This window comes from Camarhynchus parvulus, chromosome 5 (genome assembly GCF_901933205.1).
Source record: "Camarhynchus parvulus chromosome 5, STF_HiC, whole genome shotgun sequence".
NCBI lineage: Eukaryota > Metazoa > Chordata > Aves > Passeriformes > Thraupidae > Camarhynchus > Camarhynchus parvulus.
The window spans coordinates 51,394,402-51,413,164 of NC_044575.1; the positions used below are offsets into that span (position 1 = coordinate 51,394,402).

At 39.1% G+C, this 18,763-nt stretch overlaps 1 protein-coding gene across 2 annotated transcripts in view; it reads right to left on the bottom strand.

Moving 5' to 3' along the window:
• Nucleotides 1-18,763, bottom strand: part of CDC42BPB (CDC42 binding protein kinase beta) — a 91,996-nt gene that overhangs the window by 44,740 nt on the left and 28,493 nt on the right. For both annotated transcript variants that reach the window (XM_030950442.1, XM_030950443.1), the window contains exons 3-4: nt 6,547-6,630; nt 2,887-2,982 (exon numbers count right to left, since the gene is read on the bottom strand). In XM_030950442.1, coding sequence (XP_030806302.1) covers nt 2,887-2,982; nt 6,547-6,630 — 180 coding nt within the window. The remainder of the gene's footprint in view (nt 1-2,886; nt 2,983-6,546; nt 6,631-18,763) is intronic.

The window sequence follows — 18,763 nt, forward strand, 5'->3', positions numbered from 1 at the left end:
AGAACTTTCTGTGGGAAGTGAAATATCTTCTCTGTCAGAGACAGGGTAATGCACTTCTGTCAGCTCCCAAAGCATTTGTAACTCAGCAAGAACTCAGGTGACCCATGAAGGAAGGCATTTGGATCACAGAAAGATGGTGATATCTGGTCTTTGAGGAAGCAGAACTTTATAAATCTTTCAATTCAAAATTACCTGCTTGCCAGGAGGTGCTTCTCCCTTCTTATGGGGTTAAAATAAAAGCTATTCTGATGCTGAAATCTCACAGTAGTGCATTTCTTCCAGGGAAGTGACTACATCTAATGGTGACAGTAGTTAGGAATCAAAGGAAAAAAAGATATCAAAATACTCTCATGAGTACCCAGTACCTTCAGAGGCTGACAGCAGGGAAATACACATATGCCCTTTTTCATGAATGAGACTCAGAAAGAAAATTAAGAGATCTGAATCTGGAAGAGATGGAGAACTTCAAGTTCCATGCAAGTTCTCAATGTTCATGGACTATGTTTCACTTACATCATATCTGCTTCAGCTAAATCACCAAAGGCTGATTTAACCCATCTTGACATAGGCTGTCTCTTATGAAAGCTTTTTAAGAACCAGAAAAAAGTTACGCAGCATTTCCATGTAATGTCATTTAAGAATTGGTTGTTTAGAAAACAGTAATGCATAATGGATTTACTTGAAAGGTTTTAAAGCTACAAGAGCAGAATCAGAAAATGAACTCCAGAACATATGTATTTAATAGAATTTTGCATTTCTTGCCTAAATAGAAGACCTGCATTATCAAATACTCTGTTAATACTAAAGGCAGAGAACAAAACTAAGTACTTTTAGACTTTCCAAAGGCAGGTACTACTTTTCTATGTTAGTATCTTACTTTGTCTTTTTCTGAACCCTTTATCATACAGCCAGATGAGGCAGAGCACTAGGTAGGAGAAGACACGAGGCTCTCAGGCTCTCTCTCTGCTCAGGGTTAGCTTATGTGGTTTTGCATTTAAGAATCACTAGATATAATGCACAAACATCACTGGGAGAAAATACTGGAACCTAGAGATTTCTCTTGCAGAGGATCAGGTTGGAAAACCAAACTCTGTTGTTTCTTCTTGTTTTGTTCTCAGCTTTGTATTCCATTCTGCAAGGATCATGGATGAAGAGCACAGATAAAAAGTAAACTAAATCTGCCCAGGCTCTGTAACAAGGCAGCACTCTCCATGATGAGGAAAAATGTAGCTATAAACATCTTCAATCTCCAAAGAGAATTGAACAGAGATCTCCTAGCCCCTGGACAAATACTAGATGGGATGGAAGAGAACCTTCTGTCCAGCTTCTTGGATGAATTGATTTCCTGATGTGTTTCACCTTTTCTTCATGCATCATTTACAACAGTGACTGAGACGCAGATCCTCTCCATCTGTGAGCACAGACACTTCCAGGAGATGGTTTCTGAGTAACAGACCAAATTGGAAGGCAGCACCTCAGCACATGCAGGAGCAGACCTCAGGCAAGCTGGGAATCTGCTGACTTTGGCTGCTAGGCAGAACTGTTGCCTTCTTAGATACTGGATCTTAAATTAGATGTCTACATTCTGCTGTCAAGTGAAACTTAATATCTAAACACCTCTGGGAACTTTGGGAAAAGATTCCCCCTCTGTGCTGTCTTTGCTCTTGCTTGTTATCTCACACAGCTAACAATTTTTCCTTAGGTAGCTCCATTCTTAAAAGCTACTTGGAAATACAGAACAGAATGCTTTTATGCAAGTCTGAAGGCTGCTTCGTGGGAATTTGAAACTACAAGCTGATGTGAAATCATGAGGCAGTGCTAGAGACAACTAAACTGCCAGAGATTGAAAATCTGGACCTATCACAAACCATTCAATGGAAATAGCCTGTAAACGAGGGCCTAAGATGTGACTGCTTGTTTTCCTACTATGTGCTTGTTATTCTAAAAATACTCCAAACATGACAAAATAATGTGTTTTGTCTCAGTATCTGTGGAAATGTTTGAGCATTTACTAACTCTTGCTTAGTTCCTGAACTCTTTGGCAGCCTTTTATAAATACATTTTTTCTTATTTATATCCATGACTTGCTACCATGCTACTAAAGTGTTAAGAAGGTAAAAACTTTCACACTACAGCTATGTCAGATGTTACAGAAACAGCAGGTTTGCAAACCCAGCCTGAAGCAGCCACAAGGAAGCTGTATGGTTCAGTCTATTGCAGAATATTGGGGTTTTACTGACTTTGCTCCTAACCAGTACTTTGCTGTATTCTGTGACTAAAGTAAACAGGTTTGTATGTCACAATTGTAGTAACCAATCATAAAGAAATGTCACAGGAGTACAGATTTTATAAGTTTTTGCTAAAGTCTCTCAAATTACTGAGATAACTTTAAATCTGCTGATTTAAAGACATATTTTATAGAAATACTTTCAAGAAATAGGCTATGTTTTCCCCTAAGGATTTTAAAATACCAAACTTTTAAATTACTTTTGCCAGTTTAAAACAAAATCTTGCTTTAAAAGACATTATTAAAGTTTAAAATAAAATATTTCTTACTTTCACAGAGTTAACACATCTCAGATTACTTAATTGCAACCTTATCCAAAATACTAAATTTGAACATAGTATTTTTTATGCAAAGAGAGATTAGTTAGTTTAAGATGCTTAACTAAATCTCTATATACCACAGCCCTTCACAACTTTCTCACTCTCCTGGAGTTACAGTCAGTCTCTTTGAAGTTTTGCTTCAAGGAGAAAACAAGAATGTTGAAACACTGCTGTGAGGCATGAGGTGGATGGATTTAATGCACGAATATTTTTTAAATATACCAAAAATAAAATTTTTTCACAACCCAGAGCTTTTATTTACTGATGAATCAAACATACCAAATAGTTCTCATCTTGAAAGGCATAGTGCAATGTAGTAATCCACTGACAATCTCCATTCACCAAGACATTTCTTTCCTCTCGGAAGCAAGCTGTCTAAAGGAACAGAGGGGGAGAGAAGCCATTGTCAACATCAACAAGTAGTTTTCACAGGATGAATATATATGGATGTTTTATGGGATTATTTCAAATTACTGAACAGAGGTCTCTATTCATTGGGATTCAGTCTACACAAGTGACATGCCAGGGAATCTCTGCAGGTTTTAGTCAGGCATTCAGTCACTCTAATCCTGACTGCGACTTTAAAAAACAAAACCAAACCAAAGCAAAAAACCCCAAACCAAATGAAACCCCCCCTCCCCTCCCCCAACAAATCCCAAAAAACTCTGCACCAACACACAACACCCCCCAACACCAAAAAGCCCACAAGCCAATTCAAGTCAAAGCTATATCTTTGTTTTATAAAACATTTTTAAAAGTCAGAAAATAATAACGTGTCACTACCATCTGTAGCAGAAAGATAATGGCTCTAGGAAAGTAAGTCTGATTCTTCTGATAAAGACTCTTATGAAAACAGTTTCATGTATACTTTTTTACAGTACAGTCCCGGTTCCAGACGCTGCTAATACACTATGGGAAATAAGCAGATTTTACTATTACTGTCTTATCTTTGTCCAGAATAATACATTTTCATTTTCAATAAACCTTCCCCAACTTCAAACAGCACACTGCAACACTTCATAGAAGCAAGCTCTGTGTAACAGGTTTTCTCAGCATCTTTACATAAAACCAACTTTCATAAACTTCAAGAGAGTTCTCCCCAATAAAAATATATTAATGTTTTTATTGGATCAGAACTATCATGGAACAGACCTTGGGACTCTTCTACTACTCTCAATCCAGAGAGGCATTATCAGGATATTTGACAGCTACAGATTGATGTGTTTGGGTTCTAGAAAAGAACTAATTTTTTTTTTTTTTTTGTCATTGCCACTTCTTCAGATGTCTTAGAAAATGTACTATGGAAATGTGCCTGGGAAGCCCAAGCCTTACCATATACTGACTGCACCTTACAAATGTATCTCCAACTATTTTCCCCTCAAAGGAAGCCAAATTCAATCTACAATTTTACTGAAGAAGACCACGCTGTGGTCACATTGTAAATTAGTAATCACTGGTGCAAAGAGAAGTAAATTGTAATTAAATGCCAACTGAATGGTTTAATGGTTTATGAATTCAAGGCCAAAGCAGTGCTCTGCAAGAAAGGCTGGCAGCTACAGCAGCTCCAAGTAATCCTATCCCCTTCCCACAGCAGCAGAGCATTGCACTTCTCAGCTCTCCTGGCACCACGATGTGAGGAGGCTGCCAACACACAGAACTAGTTTGTTTATTTTTGAAGACATCAGTCCCTTGATCCAGTTCACTGTGCAACCTCAAATAGCGAGGGAATGTTATGAACACTGAAAACCCAGTAATGCTGCTGAACACTGCATCATGAATTCAGAGCATAAAATTCTCCTCTGCTTACACCAGCTTAAAAGGCCTTGAGACGTGACTTGAAAAAGCATGACAGGCTACCTAATTAGCCAGTCAGGACTTATTTGGAACTGTCAACAGTAATACACTAATGACTTTGTATTTTGCTGTGAGAACAATGAATACAAATGGTCCTTATCAACAAAAATGGCATGCCTATTTTTGCTTTCAACCCATTTATGGATATCAGATGATATTCACTAACCTTTCGTTCATTTTAGTGGCTTCCAACCATATGGATTTTTTTTCTTGTAGCTAGTACATGAATAAGCAGTATTCTGTTAACTTCTTGCTATGTTTTATGTCATGCACAACAAATATAAACCAGTGCAACACCATGCTTCTTAACCCACTCATAATAATGATAGTATTTTTATATAATAATAGGTGAGGTGGGTTAATAAAATACTTGAAGTCTGCTTTTTCAGTGGAACTCTCCATTTAAGAGGCTACTGTATTCTTGCAGGCTTCATTTTAAAAACTAACAGGTTTTACTACATTTGGGAAATTTTTAACACCCAGATGTTGCATGAACTTGATATGCAGGTTATAACATCCTGCTTATCCAGAAAAGCCAAATCAAGCAAGCAAACTGATCAGGAAAAGTCAAAGCAGTCCTGCAGAGAAGACAGTTTCTTTATTGTCCTTTGTAGATGGGGAAAATCAGCAGAGAGAAAAATTTTTACTGTTACTTTTCCTAAGTTTGTCTTGGGAAAACTATTGCTCATTATACATCCTTCATGCCTGCCTGAGAGGATAAGACAAGTTAGTTGCATGATTAGAACACAATTTGTAAACAGCTGTCTTCTGTACATGCAAAAGCTGCATCTACTTAGGCCACTCACTGAAATCACTTTAAAAATGACTGAAGTAAGGCAGCATAGCTGTATTTCCATTTCAGTTTGGGAGACCCTTGCAAATATTTGTGTTTAAAACAATTCTATACTGACCAATTAATTAACACAGCTGAAATCTGCATAGAAAGGGCACCAAATTTCCCTCCTCCAGGGGAAAGGCTTAATGCAGAACTGCTGATGCAGCACAGCCCAGGGTGTGAAATCTCCTGACAGCTCAAAGGAGAGCCGGGTGGCAGCGGCTGCTGCCGCCTCTGAAGAAGTGCATGGATGGATGGATGGACAGACTGTGACTAAATCAGGCAAAGGCAGTGGTGAAGAGAGGCTTAACAAGAGGGAGGAGATTTTGTCACAGGAAAAGGCCTGGCACTGACTCACTGAAAGGAAGGGAGGGACTAGGAAGGGCAGGCTGGGGGGAGGAGGTGTCAGGAAGGGGACAGAAGAATGGGACAGGGAAGGGTCAGCAAGCTCAGACCTCAGCAAAGCTGCTATTGCTTGCCCCTTAGCAGAACTGCTGCAAGTCCTGATGCAATACATGCCTTTTCTCTTCAAATCTATTGTGCATTTATCTGCTAACTTACATAATATTATGTATGTGCCGTAAGGTTTTCCTCTACCATGGAGGAGTATGTATCCTAGAAATACCTATCCTAGAAAACTGCTTCCCACTGTGTATTCTTAGTATTCTTTTCCTAATGCGTGAATTTACATTTACAGAATTTGTTGTGACAGTATACACCTCCTTTCCCCAAAACACCCCTTCTTAAACAGATTTTACCTTCTTAACACGTTTTGTTTTACAATCTGAATCTGATTCCAAAATATTTAGTTATAGTTTTACTAGCTATATAAATCCTGTTACAAACTGTAGGATGCAAAGCTCCTTAATGGACGCTTTCTGAATGGAAGAGAAGAAAGATCTTTTTCATAACATTTTTGTATACAGCTGTGAATGTCATAGTAGCACCAATCTCAGCTTTCATGTAGTCTTTAACTTGCCTTTACTGTAAACAAAAATCTGGCCAATAAATTCAGGGTAAGAACTAGGGCAGACTGTCTGGTAAATGAATACACAGTAATGCTGAGAACAACAGATGCCTGGAAGGGACTGTCAGACTTGATTGCATTAAAACAGCTTAAGGAAAAAAAAAGAAAAAAGAATGAAGCTCCTATGCTCATGAAATAATTCCTCCTAATCTGGAAGAGTTTCAATGCAATCTTCCTAATGTAATTTTAAAAATTCTCTGTGTTAAAAAACCGTATTACTTACCTCTGCCCTTTTAAGCATTTCCCATTTATTTAGAATTTTCATTGCATAAATGCGCTCTGTACACTTCATTTTAACAACTGCAACCTGAAAAATTAAGATATCTTTAACAGGAGCATGGTTAGAAAAATACAATATTTAAAGAGATCAATACTCACACAAAAGCATGGCCAGAGAAATACAGTTTTCAAACAGTTTAATTTCACAAATCCATAAAATAAGTTACTAAGGAGTCATCAGTGATCAACTGACACATTGATGAACTGCAGTCTGAGTCTTTGCTCCTTCTGTATTCCCCCAACACTATGTGCTTGATGCACCCTGTGTGGTCAAGAGCTCATGATGAAGTACACGGGGGATGATACAGGAGGAGCATGAAGCTTTTCATATGAAGATGTGCAGTAAAGCTGCATTGTTTCCCAAGAACAAGTGGGGCTTGTAGTCATGCCTGCAGCCAGTGGGGCAACATTTAAAAGGGCAGCCTGAGAAAACAAGAAAGGCTGCTGTCAATAGAAATACACTACATTTGACTAATTTGTTTTCACATTTCAGGTCTTAGAAACTTGAAAGATATTTGCAAATTAGCATGCTTTTGTGTACCTTATGCAGATATTTTAAAAGAAAACAATATTCATTTATTTATTCACCATTTTGCTTATAGCATTTTACTATGCATGCTGTGAATTAGACTTGCTTACACTGATCTATTATGAACAGCAGCTCTGCACACAGCTGTAAATGGAAGAGAAAAACAAGAATACAAAAACTTCAAGGCTTAGGAATGCAAAAACTTTATTTTGACCAAGAAAATGTACTGTCATTGACCAAAGTCGATGTATTCTCAAAGACCAAAACTAATTCTTCTTGTGGTAACGCCATAATTTCCACAAAGTTCTTCCAGCTGGCAATAGAAAAACAGGCATCATGACTAACACAGCAACATTTTCACAGGACTATACATGGACTGCTTGAATATTTCTACTGCTGTTTCTACTGCTTCTCAGCTCATCTCTATTTCAGAAGCAGAAAACCAACCAGCTTTCATTGCTTCCAACACAGCTCTGAATAGCTGTGTGAAAAGGAATGACATCACCTCGCCTCTTCTGTTGTTTAAAAATTCTTATCTAGAAAGGATTCAGCTACAGCAGCTTTAAAAAGCTGCTGACTATAAAAAAAGGTTGGAATAGTGCATCAAGCAGAGCAACATCATAAGAAGTCTTAAGTCTTGAGAAGGGAAGAGGGGAAATATAGTATCACCCTGCACCTTACCAGTAAAGAAGTTCCAAATGAGGGGCAGGGAAACTACTGCTTGTCCAGTAACACAAGAACAGGATATTCACATTAACACAGACATCTCAGCCTGCAGGTACATAGCTCAGCCCTCTCCCCCTCAGAGAGTGAAGCTCCACTCACCAGGTCACAATAGTGGGTGACAGCACCTTGTACACACCTGCACAGCCATGTAACAGACACACAGCTCTGAAAAAATGTACCCACTGCAGGGAAGACAGGGGAATCTGGCCCCGGACACAGCTGGGAAAGGTACAGCACTAAGAAGCAGCTTCTCTAAGTGAAGCAGAATATCCAGAGCTATATTACAATCCCAGTGTCTCCTGGCCTACAAACACCTCCCACTGCTCATGCTGTGAAGGAAGAATGAGCAAGACGAGAGAGTCTCAAACCAAACACATGAGGTTCCTTGGCAAGTATGAAACTGCTCAACTGACCTTCTGTAACGGCCTTAAATGTAAACAGCCTTTCTCCACTTTTCATCACACTTAAAAGCCACTGGAAAAACCTCTCTCCATACACTTAATTGGGTCATTACCCCGATCCAGCTGAAGGCACACTGTAAGTCAAACAGGGCATTAAAAGCTTTGAGAAATTGCAAGATGCTGACATTACCCACTACACTTTTTAAACTGTTCCAGAGAGAACATGGTGACTCAGGAAATGCCCACACCTCCAGTGCAGGGCCAGGGACAGAGCAGCACCAAGGTTACCTGCTGCAGGAGTGGTTACCTGCTGCAGAGGAACGAACCAATGCTCTGCAGCAGATGCAATTTGCAAGCGCAGCTCTGTGAGCCCCAGTGCAGCAACATTCAAGTTTCATAACACCACAACACTAGAAGTGCTCAGCTATTTGAGTTCAAACACAGTGCACAAATCAGAACCCAGATAGGCATCGACTGCACTTCATCTGAAGCCATCACTGTCCAAAGGCATTGCAGGATATCACAAGTTTGGAACATGCTCAGGTGCTGAGGAGCAATGGAAGGCTGGCATCACGAAGGGCAGGCACAGCTGAGGAGCTGTGTAAATGTTAGAACAAAGTGGCAAATGAAACAGGCCTGGAAAAAGAAGAAAGGAAAAGAAGAAAGGATGCCAAATCTGTAGGACTTATTTAGCAATTCCCCAGTCACTAACTATATTAGTGCTATTTATTTTCAACTGAAACGACTGCTTTAAAAAGACCAATTTAAACTTTCTGGAGGAAGATAATTGTCTTCTGTGGAAGAGAAAGTATAGTTCATAAGAAGAAAGCTGACTCATATTTTCACATTAAGTGGTTATCAAGTTATGGCACCAGTAAACACACTGCTGCTTTAGTTATAAGGGTGACAGTGGGACACCTTCTCATGTCAGCAGAAAAATTCACTGAACCACACAGCAAATTAGGTAATTCCCCATGAATTTTATCTCTGGAAAGAAATCTTAGGACTGCTGAAGATATCTCAAAGAACTGACAGAATTTTTGCCTGATTAGACCTAACTCCTCAACAAATTCAAATAATTAGGATTTTTTTAAAAGAAAACAAACAGAAAAGCATAACCCAAACTTCATTGATATTTGAACTGAAACAGGGAAGCACAAATAAAATAATGCCTTGATAAACTCAGTGCTATTATAAGGAAGAATACTATTACAATATTGGAAAAGATCCTTTCTTACATAAAATACCTCAGCATTTCCTTGAGTTACCTTTCTTTTACTTTCCTCATCAGGTGGCAGCATTTCTAAGTTTACTTTTGTCGTATAATGCTTTGTCTCCTCCTGAGATGTTGCAGTGGAGTTGTTTTTTCTTACTTTTACATTAATTCTTCCTTCTCTGGCATACCTCAAATTCAGTTACAATAACCACACTGACCACTTTGTGAGATCAAACAGAGGCCTCTTATACTGCAGTTGTGCAAAGCATGCAAGATGTTTGATTTAAAATATGATGGTTTTTATCCTACATTCCGATCCACCACATCTACTAATGTAAGGCAAAACCATTCAGCTGGTGTTCAGAGGTATTCCAAAGGACATAGATTTGCACACTGCTACAAATGCCAGCTTTAAGAACAAAAGCATTGTTTCCATCTTCAGTTTAAAAATTTAGTGGCTGAACAAGTGCTCATGTTATGCACAGACGAGGATTTAATATTGGTTTTGTCTCTCCATTTCTAAGCCTAATAGAATTTACACTGTATTAGTAGTAGTTAAAAAAAAGAAGTATGCTAAGAATAATGAAAGGAAAAAATGTACAAGCAGAGGTATGATAAAACAGCTTCTCAAGAAGAAGATTTAATAACCTAAAATATTCCAGGCCTGGAAGAGGTAACAGCTATGACAGACATAGGAAACCATGAATGTCATGGAGAACATGAACAGAGAACAATAATTTACCACTTCTCATAACACAGACATTTAAAACATCAAATTTAAAAAAAAAAGATAAGAAGATTAAGGAAGTATTATTGTCACAAAAAAGTTCTGGAACTCAGCCACAGGCTGCTGTGCCCACCTAAGTATTCAGAAAGTATTTAAATATTTAAATACAGACATACTTTATACCTGAGTAACACACACTCCAGTGTGGGCCTCAGTGACTACTGATCCCTGGGTTAGAGGGGTGTGCTGGGGACTGCCTGAACCCTCAGCCACTGGAAACTCTGAAGATTCATCTTTGCTCTGTCCTTGGGTTTTTTTCATACACCTCTCTACCTGGTCAAAGGGATGGGACATGGGCTAACCAACCACCTTTAATGCCTGTGTCAAACTAAGGAAATTAAAACTTATTCCCAATTTGCATCTCATAATGCCAGACTGGAATGCAGCATCAGGGGGGGCAAATGCTCAACAATCACAAAGTAGTCTCATAGATATTTAAGTGATTCTCTTTTATTAGGTGTTTAAAATGCGACAAGAGAAAATTGCAAGTGTAAGGGTCCCCCCAGCACTGCAACCCCCCTTCCAGTCTGTATGGACTGATCACCATCTGATTTGATTAGCATCACCACGACTTGTCATGCTCAAGACTGAGGCAACAGGAAAACCGCAATAAAGCTCAAGTATGTTTCCTCAAGGATTTCAGAAAGCCTAATGAATCCTAGTGCCTTCACTTCAACCAAGTTTTGACATATTTATGTAAAAAAAAGGTAAGACAAGCGAGGCTAAAGCATAACGGAGATCCATCTATGGTAACTACAAGCCACAACACCCCATCAGATTTGTATTGCTTCTGCCATCCATTTCTTTGCCATATTTTGTGTCTCAAAGCTCTGCTTCACTTGCAGTACAATAAAATAAAATAAAGAACCCATATAGCTAAAGTAGCTTTCTAGACTTCAGCAAGAGTTCTTGAACAATTCTTCTTGAATTGTTTTATAGGAGTATTTTGCTATGTTTTGATCTTTAAAACTCACTCAATACTGACATTTCGGGCTGCACTGTGCAAAGCCATCCCAGCCAAGTTCCACCTTTCCCAGAGTTCCAATGAAATCTACAGGGTGCAAATCTGAGCCAAACCATCCTCTTCAGACAAGACAGAACTTCCCAGCACTGTACTGTGCCCTCTGGGTGACACGATCATCATCAGTAAGCAGCATCAAGTTACAAATTTTATTTTATGTAAATGGTAAGTATGGTGCAATAAAGAGCAGAAATCATTTAAATATAAGACTGGCTTTCCAGAAAACAATTAAGACAACTAACAAACCCTTCTTAAAAATCACACTGGCATTCATTTCAAGGCAAAGTAAAAAAAAACTCACTAGGACACTACTCATGCTCATGGCACCTAAAACTTTCAGGTAAAATTTATCTTTAAGGGCTGGACTTACAGGAATAAGGTGAAACTGGACTGCAAAATGTTCTCAGCTGAAGAGGAACACAGACTTAAAGGTGATAATACTTGTGCAAACAGCTCATAATGGCAGGTAGTTAAGAAAAAAGGCAAACTGAATCTGGAATTCATAGGCAGATACACACCACTGGGGATGGGTAAACATTACTGCCTCGCAATACAAACTCACTGGAAACTCCACACACAGCCACACCCCAGAAAAATAAACTTCATCTGGAGCAGGTGTTCAAGAGGACTGCTGAGGTGATCGAGAAACTAAAGAGCCTCTTATGCTAGCGTGGGAATAGAAAAGCCTTATTTGCCAAAAAAAAAAAAAAAAAGGTGTACATTATTGTTATTATTAAAGGTCAGGGTGGATGGGGTTCTGACCAACCTGGTCTAGTGAAAGGTGCCCCTGGCCCATGGCAGAGGGACTGGAATGAGATGATCTTTAAAGCCCCTTCCAACCAAAACCATCCTATGACTCTATCTAAAAATAAAATAAGGAATGGCATCAATAAAAGTGGATGATAAAAGATCTCCTTAGTCTAACAGACAATAAAATTACATGGATAAAACTGTAAAATACCATGAATTAACCTTTGACGGGAACTTGGAAAGGCTTTAGACATTTGAGGAGAGATTTTAGCCAAGCCTTTCAACTGGGAGAAGAGACAAAATGTCATTTCAGATGTAAACAATTTACCCATAATGTCTTATTACCAGATTTATAATTGAATATTACATTCATTTCCTTTGGCTAAAGCTTGTTTATGCCACATTTACTCTACTATTTCTGTCTCATGCTATTGATACCCTGCACACCAGCTACTGCAAAAAACACTGCAGCAACTACTTTATCCTCCTGACACTTTCAGATAGGAAAAAGTCTTTGATATATAGCTCATTAGTTGACAGTTTTAATACTGCATCTTTGAGGAAAACTGGTCTGGGCTGCTCTATCAGGTTTTTTTAATGTCTATTTTACATATAAATTTAAAAACCAGAGTGTCTTTTGATAGAGTTTACATGCCATGGTGCAGATTTCCAAAGCAAAATCAGATTTTTTTGAGCATGCAGTGTATATCTTCATGTTGTGCAAATAAGAAATCCCTTACAAGTGTCAGCCAGAAAGACTCTGCAGAAGAAGAATAAAGGCCCCAAACAGCACCTAAGCTGTTCCTCAGGGCCGGGGGGTTTGCAGAGACAAATGTCTGCTCTTACAGCAGCACCACAATGAACTGTGTGTGTCTCTGGCTCCTTGCAACCTGCCTGTCTCCATAGTTACTTGGTGCTGCCACACAAACACACACCGAGCTGGGGAGGACTGAGATAGCAACCAGCTCTTTTGAAGCATTTTCAAAACAAAGCAGCTTCTTTCTTCATCCATTTCCACAGCAGAAAATAGCTTGCTTTGATTTAATTTTCTTTTTTTCATGAAAAGCATATTAAAGAAAAGCAGAGCTAATTAAATACTTCTTTTGCATCGTATTCTGAATGCTTTGACTCTTTGAATAGTTGAATGAAAAGTGTCATATGTGGTGTGCAATCCTTTGGAATTCTGTTAACCTACAGTGTAGGAAGGTACAGCCCCTGCTGGGCACCTAACAGCAACCACCAAAGCTTCTGAATAGTTGACACAGCCTTAATTGCAGTCCACAGGCTCCCTGTTCCCCAGGTTAATTTCTAGAAGTACATCAAAACACTGAACTCAGTACCCTACAGCTGTGATTACAAGGTGGAGAGGGCACAAAGAGCTCTGCCTCTCTGCAGAGCATGACTGACCACAGGAAGGTCTGCTTTTACATATTCCCTTCTGACTCACTGCAACCTCAGCCAGTATCTCTCTCATTAGAAACCACATCAGTGATCAGAACCTGTGGTACACAGGGGATCAGCCCTATTCTCTCTCAGCCATTATTTTCTTCTGGAAACACATTTTTCTGTCTGTTGATCCCAGCTGAGACTGTGACTAAGCATCCTGAGTTGAGGTGACGTATTATTACCAAACACTACACAGATCAAGTCTGTGCACAACAGCATTTACATGAGAAGGTATTTCTAATCCATCCAGAACAGTAATACTTAGGTGGGGCACATTAAGAGTTTTAGTTATTTTTGTGCTAAGCAAGACCAAGCAGTTCCACCCTTCTGCTAGAACCACAGTAAGTATTGCTCATTCAAGAAATCCTTGCTAACAAACAAGGGAAGGAAGACAATTGTTTCAGTCCCACACTGCCAAATTTCTAGGTGTCAGCCACATTATACAATCCAAGTTCTCAAACAAGGTACATTTTGACTCATTCTTCCTTCAACAACTGCTCTTTGACTGGAGTGTGTAATCTACAGCAGTGTGCCTAAATGGTCATTTACACAAAATGAGGACATGTCACATTAAAGACATACAAGCACGTTACTGAGGGCAGATGAACCTTGCAAAGAAGCACATGCAAGTGTTTAGAGCCATAGTCCCCATACAGTGTCCTCTTCCTATCCCTCTCAGCTTGCTGTAAGCACAATTGCTCCCAGTTCATTTGGCATATGCAGCCAAACACCAAGCACACAGGAAGTGCTTCTCAGGCTGGCCTGAGATTCCCAGTAAGCCCAGCCCCACGAAGCCCAGGTTCTCAGGACATCCTTTCATTTCAAGTAATGGTCCATGGTGTTTCTAGATGAAAGGAATAGTCAGGCACAAGCAAACTTCAAACCACAGCTCAACTGCATTTTGGTTTCTTTGTTGTTTCGGTGTTGTTTTCTGAAGGTTGAAAATCTGAAAGAGTTTTGCATTCTATGCTGATATTCCTTAAATCTTCTAAGGACTGTATTTTCACTTCTGTGTAGTTTGCAAAAGTGATTTTCACTCTTGTGTAGTTTGTGTGTTTTCTGTGTAGTTCACAAAATACTTCATGCCACACAAAATACTCTTTCTTGTCTACAAACACAGACTTCTAGAGTCATTTTATTCATAGAAACCAGAATTAAGATAACAGAAAACCATTTTACTTCTGAATTTATTTCAGGGGGCTTTTCACTTATTATTAGTTTTGTTCCTTGTGGAGGTTGTCTCTCTGTACAAGAGGTACTTGCCTGTATGATCCAGAAAATGAAAGACTGAAAGTAACACTGGGGCACTCATGAAAATGCTCCACCCAGCTGGGTATGGGTATATACCCAGGCAACTACAGCCTAGGAGATGAGGAAGAACCATGAGCACTTTATCGTCCTCCTAGCATTTCAAATTATAAACTCTTCTAACTGTCACACACTCTAATAACATGTAAAACTTGTTACATGTTTTAACATTAAACTTCTAACTAACTTAGTTAGAAGTTAGTTAGAAGTTTAACTAACTAATTAGCTATTTCTTCCTAACTATGAAACTTCTGAAAAAAATAAGTGATGTTCTCAAGCCAGTCACTTCCTGAGTCAGAGCCTTACATGCTGCTATAAGGAATATTCAGATATTCAGTTCTCCCTGATTGCAGAGTGGCTGGCTTGCTTTATGTGAAAGGAGAAGTCCAGGTGGCCACAGAGGAAATCTCTAGGCTCTAAGCTAGGCTGTTTCTCCCCTAGCATAATAATGACAATTTAAGAAACATTTTTCTCTTGCTTTCTCAGACATGCCATACAAGGATTTTCATTAAGGTGGTTTTGCATTGGGTTTTGTTCTCATATTGTTGGAAAAAGTGTAAAGAACCAAGCTGAGTTCTGCAAAGGAGAAAGAAAGAAAAAGGTACTGACATGCCAGTACAGATGTGTTCAGGTGATTATATCAATCTGCCTTAGATACTGATTTTGCAGTTGTGTTCACAGGGATAAAAGCTCCCATGTGCTCTCAATCCTCTTTTTGGTCAAATACCACGTTTCCTTCCTTGGCTTACATCTTTTCTGGCAAAAATTGACCACTGATCCTGATTAATAACTAATATCATGCTTTTATTTTGTTTCAACTGTATTTCTTCAAAGCTACTGATTTATGAAAAAGTTCTTTGGGAATAATAAAGCCCCTGGCACTCTCCAAAAAAATCCAAAGAAGCTAAACTGAGAAGAATGGAATGTAATTTTCATCCTTTTTGATGTCTACCTTGTTTAGCTGTTCAGTATTTAAATTAAACTATTTCATTCTAACAGGAATAGGTTTAGTTTAATTCTGAGTTATTTCTTTATACATTTAAACAAATATTTTATAGGTATTCTTAAAATGTATTTTTAGCACATAAAGCCCATCAAGTAATTTCCAACATAGTTCCCATGTATGTATGAAGGTATTATGGAAAAATTACTCACAACTCCTCCATTCTACTTTCTCAAGTGTTGTTTTATACAAGTCAGATGCCACCAGTTCCTTTCAAGAAACTACATTTCATTTTCTTATTATGGAATGTCAACCTTTACATAATTACAATTTTATAATACCTATAAAATCTGGCAGTTATAGCAGTGTGGTATATACAAAGGTCAAAGGATTCTTTCATAAGCAAAAAGAACAAAATATTCTGTGGCAAGAGAGATTAAAGTATAATGAACTTAAGATCAATGATTCTTGTATAATTTAAACTGATCAAAAGTTTCAAGCTGCTGCAACCACAAATTAAAACTTTTCTAGATAAGAGATGAACAAGATGTGATATTGACAGGTAACTGACACCACTGACTCTGTGAGCACTCAGCTCTAACAGAAGGATGAAATGAAGATATTTCTCATTTCACTTCTGCAAAATTTCATTTCCACTGGGGGGGGATGGGATGTGTGAATTGCTTTTGTAAAGTTCCATACTTTTCCAAATGTAAGAGTATGAAACACATTGTTGATTCTGGCACTCCAAACATTATTAACACAAGTTTCCACTCAGCATTTTTATCTTTCATGCACCTTAAGACTTTGATCCGAAGCTAAGAAAGGTCATCCCAGCAAATATAAACTGAAGTCTCTTGAAATGCATATAAATACTTCATCTGCTGTTGTACTGAGATTTCCAGCTGGTCAATTCTTTAAGTAGAGAAGAGCACCTTTTGAAAAAGAACAGAACAAGCCCTAAGAAAACAAGCCCTCCCTGAATATTGTACTGTGGGAAGGCATTCCCAACAGTGACTCCATCTGCAAGTCACTATAAAGGGTTCCCATTCTTGATAGCCAAAGCAATCACAAGTCTAGTTCTGAAAAGATCCAGAAACCTTTTCTAATCCTGCCAAAAGACAAACTGCCAAAATGCTAATCTAAAATTCTTTAGATATCAGTGGTCACAGCCACTATAGCAAGTCATTTGGCACAGCAAGAGCAGAACAAGATCAAAGTATCCTGTGCTGAGCCTTCCCATCTATACTGTATGCAGCTCAGGAATTTTGTTTCTGACTGTATCTACCCTGATTTCCTGGACCAAACATGCTTTGAAGCTCTTAGGAGAGTCAAACCCAGTGATTGATTCTTATGCACTCCTTGGATCCAAAAGGCCTTTTGGTGCACACCTGGAATGGAGGTTCTGGTTAGTTTCCTCCAGAAGAAACCCAGCTCATGGAGAGTAAAATTCTCATGCAGTAGGTGGGGGCATTCAAAACTGTGCCACTGCTTTGAACCAAAACCCTAACAGAGAGACAGACAGGTACCCATTACTGTCTTGATTCTTTAGGCCTTTTATCTACTCATAAACCTTCCTCCTTAGACTTCTTTTCTGGACTAAGTTTGTAGCTCTCAGTCCTCCCTTAGACTAACCAATATTTTTCCTATTATTGCTTTTTCCTGACAAACTTTCTACAGTAACTCAGATAATACTTCCTTTTTTGTAACAAATATTGAACTTTGGTGTTACAGGGCAAGATGTAATTGCTAATCTGGACATTTTATTAAAATGCTCTACTTCCTTCAGCAGCTGTGTTCATGATGATTACATGTAAACTACATGTTACTGCATCATTAAATGATGGTACACATGAAGAGATATTCTTGAAACATTAATTTCTGTCTTAGGTGACCACTTTTCTCAAAAGCAGTTTCTGAAGTAGCTTAAAATTACGTGGATATAAAGTCTTTACTTCACCCACTACCAAGTGCACATGCACACAGAAACCTTGTTGTTTTCTGAACCCAGGTCAAGTAGGGTCTCCCTAGTGTTTCTCTAGCTGAGTTTCTGGTTGCCCTCTGCTATCCTGTCCCACATTCAAACCCTACATGAAAGAGTTTGAGACGTCCAGAGCACACCAGGCTTGGAAGGAATGCCTGGAATGGCAGAGTCCTGCTCTCTGTGGAGACAACAGAACATGGGGATCAGGAAGCTTCTCCTTAGCCACAGGCAGCAGAAGGTGCAGCTGAGTGCTCATGGGCTGAAGTCAGCCACTAATGGCAGTCTCTGCATTTCACTTTAGAGTGGCATTACTTCAAAAAGGTTTCCTGAAAGAAATAGAAAGGTTTTTTTACTTCTAGAAATTCTCTAGTTAATCACCTTTTTTGCTGACAGCTATGACTTTAGTTACCTGTTCTTAAATGCTGAAAAGGTTGTCTTTGAGGTCCTTCTGAAGTCTTGGGTATCCTATGCCTGCTGTCTGTGAATGCTTTTGCCAGTGGCAAGCCCTACCAGGCTTGTGTGATTGATGAGACTTTCATCAAATATATTAAGAAGTTAAGCTTCAGTCCAGGGTCCTGGGACTGGCGAGTCCTCAAAACACAAGGCGTTCCTATCATCCCAGCATGATTCAACTTGCTGTCCAAAAAACAGATCCAGCAGCCTTTGATCTTCAAAGATGACAGGCAACAGCCTTTGAGGCAGCCAAATGTGTCTTTCTGCATTACCAGATTGCTACAGAGACAGGCAGATGGGTGGAGCAGCCTCCACGCTCCTACCATAGAAGCAGCCCAGCTCTGTGTTAAATTAGAGCAGCAGTGAGCACTACATATGGCAAGTGGAGAAGGGATCCCAAATTCAGCTGTGCAGCTGCTAGGTGGGACCATCCTGCTCATTCAGTCATCCAAGAGACACTTGTTTGGCTACAATGGAAAGCCAGTCACAGAAATGGCACACCTGGACACTGAGCAACCTGCTTCAAAGGGACCTTGCATTAGGTACCTAGCCATATCCCACATTTGGAAGTATTTTAGCACATCTGTGTGAACCTTT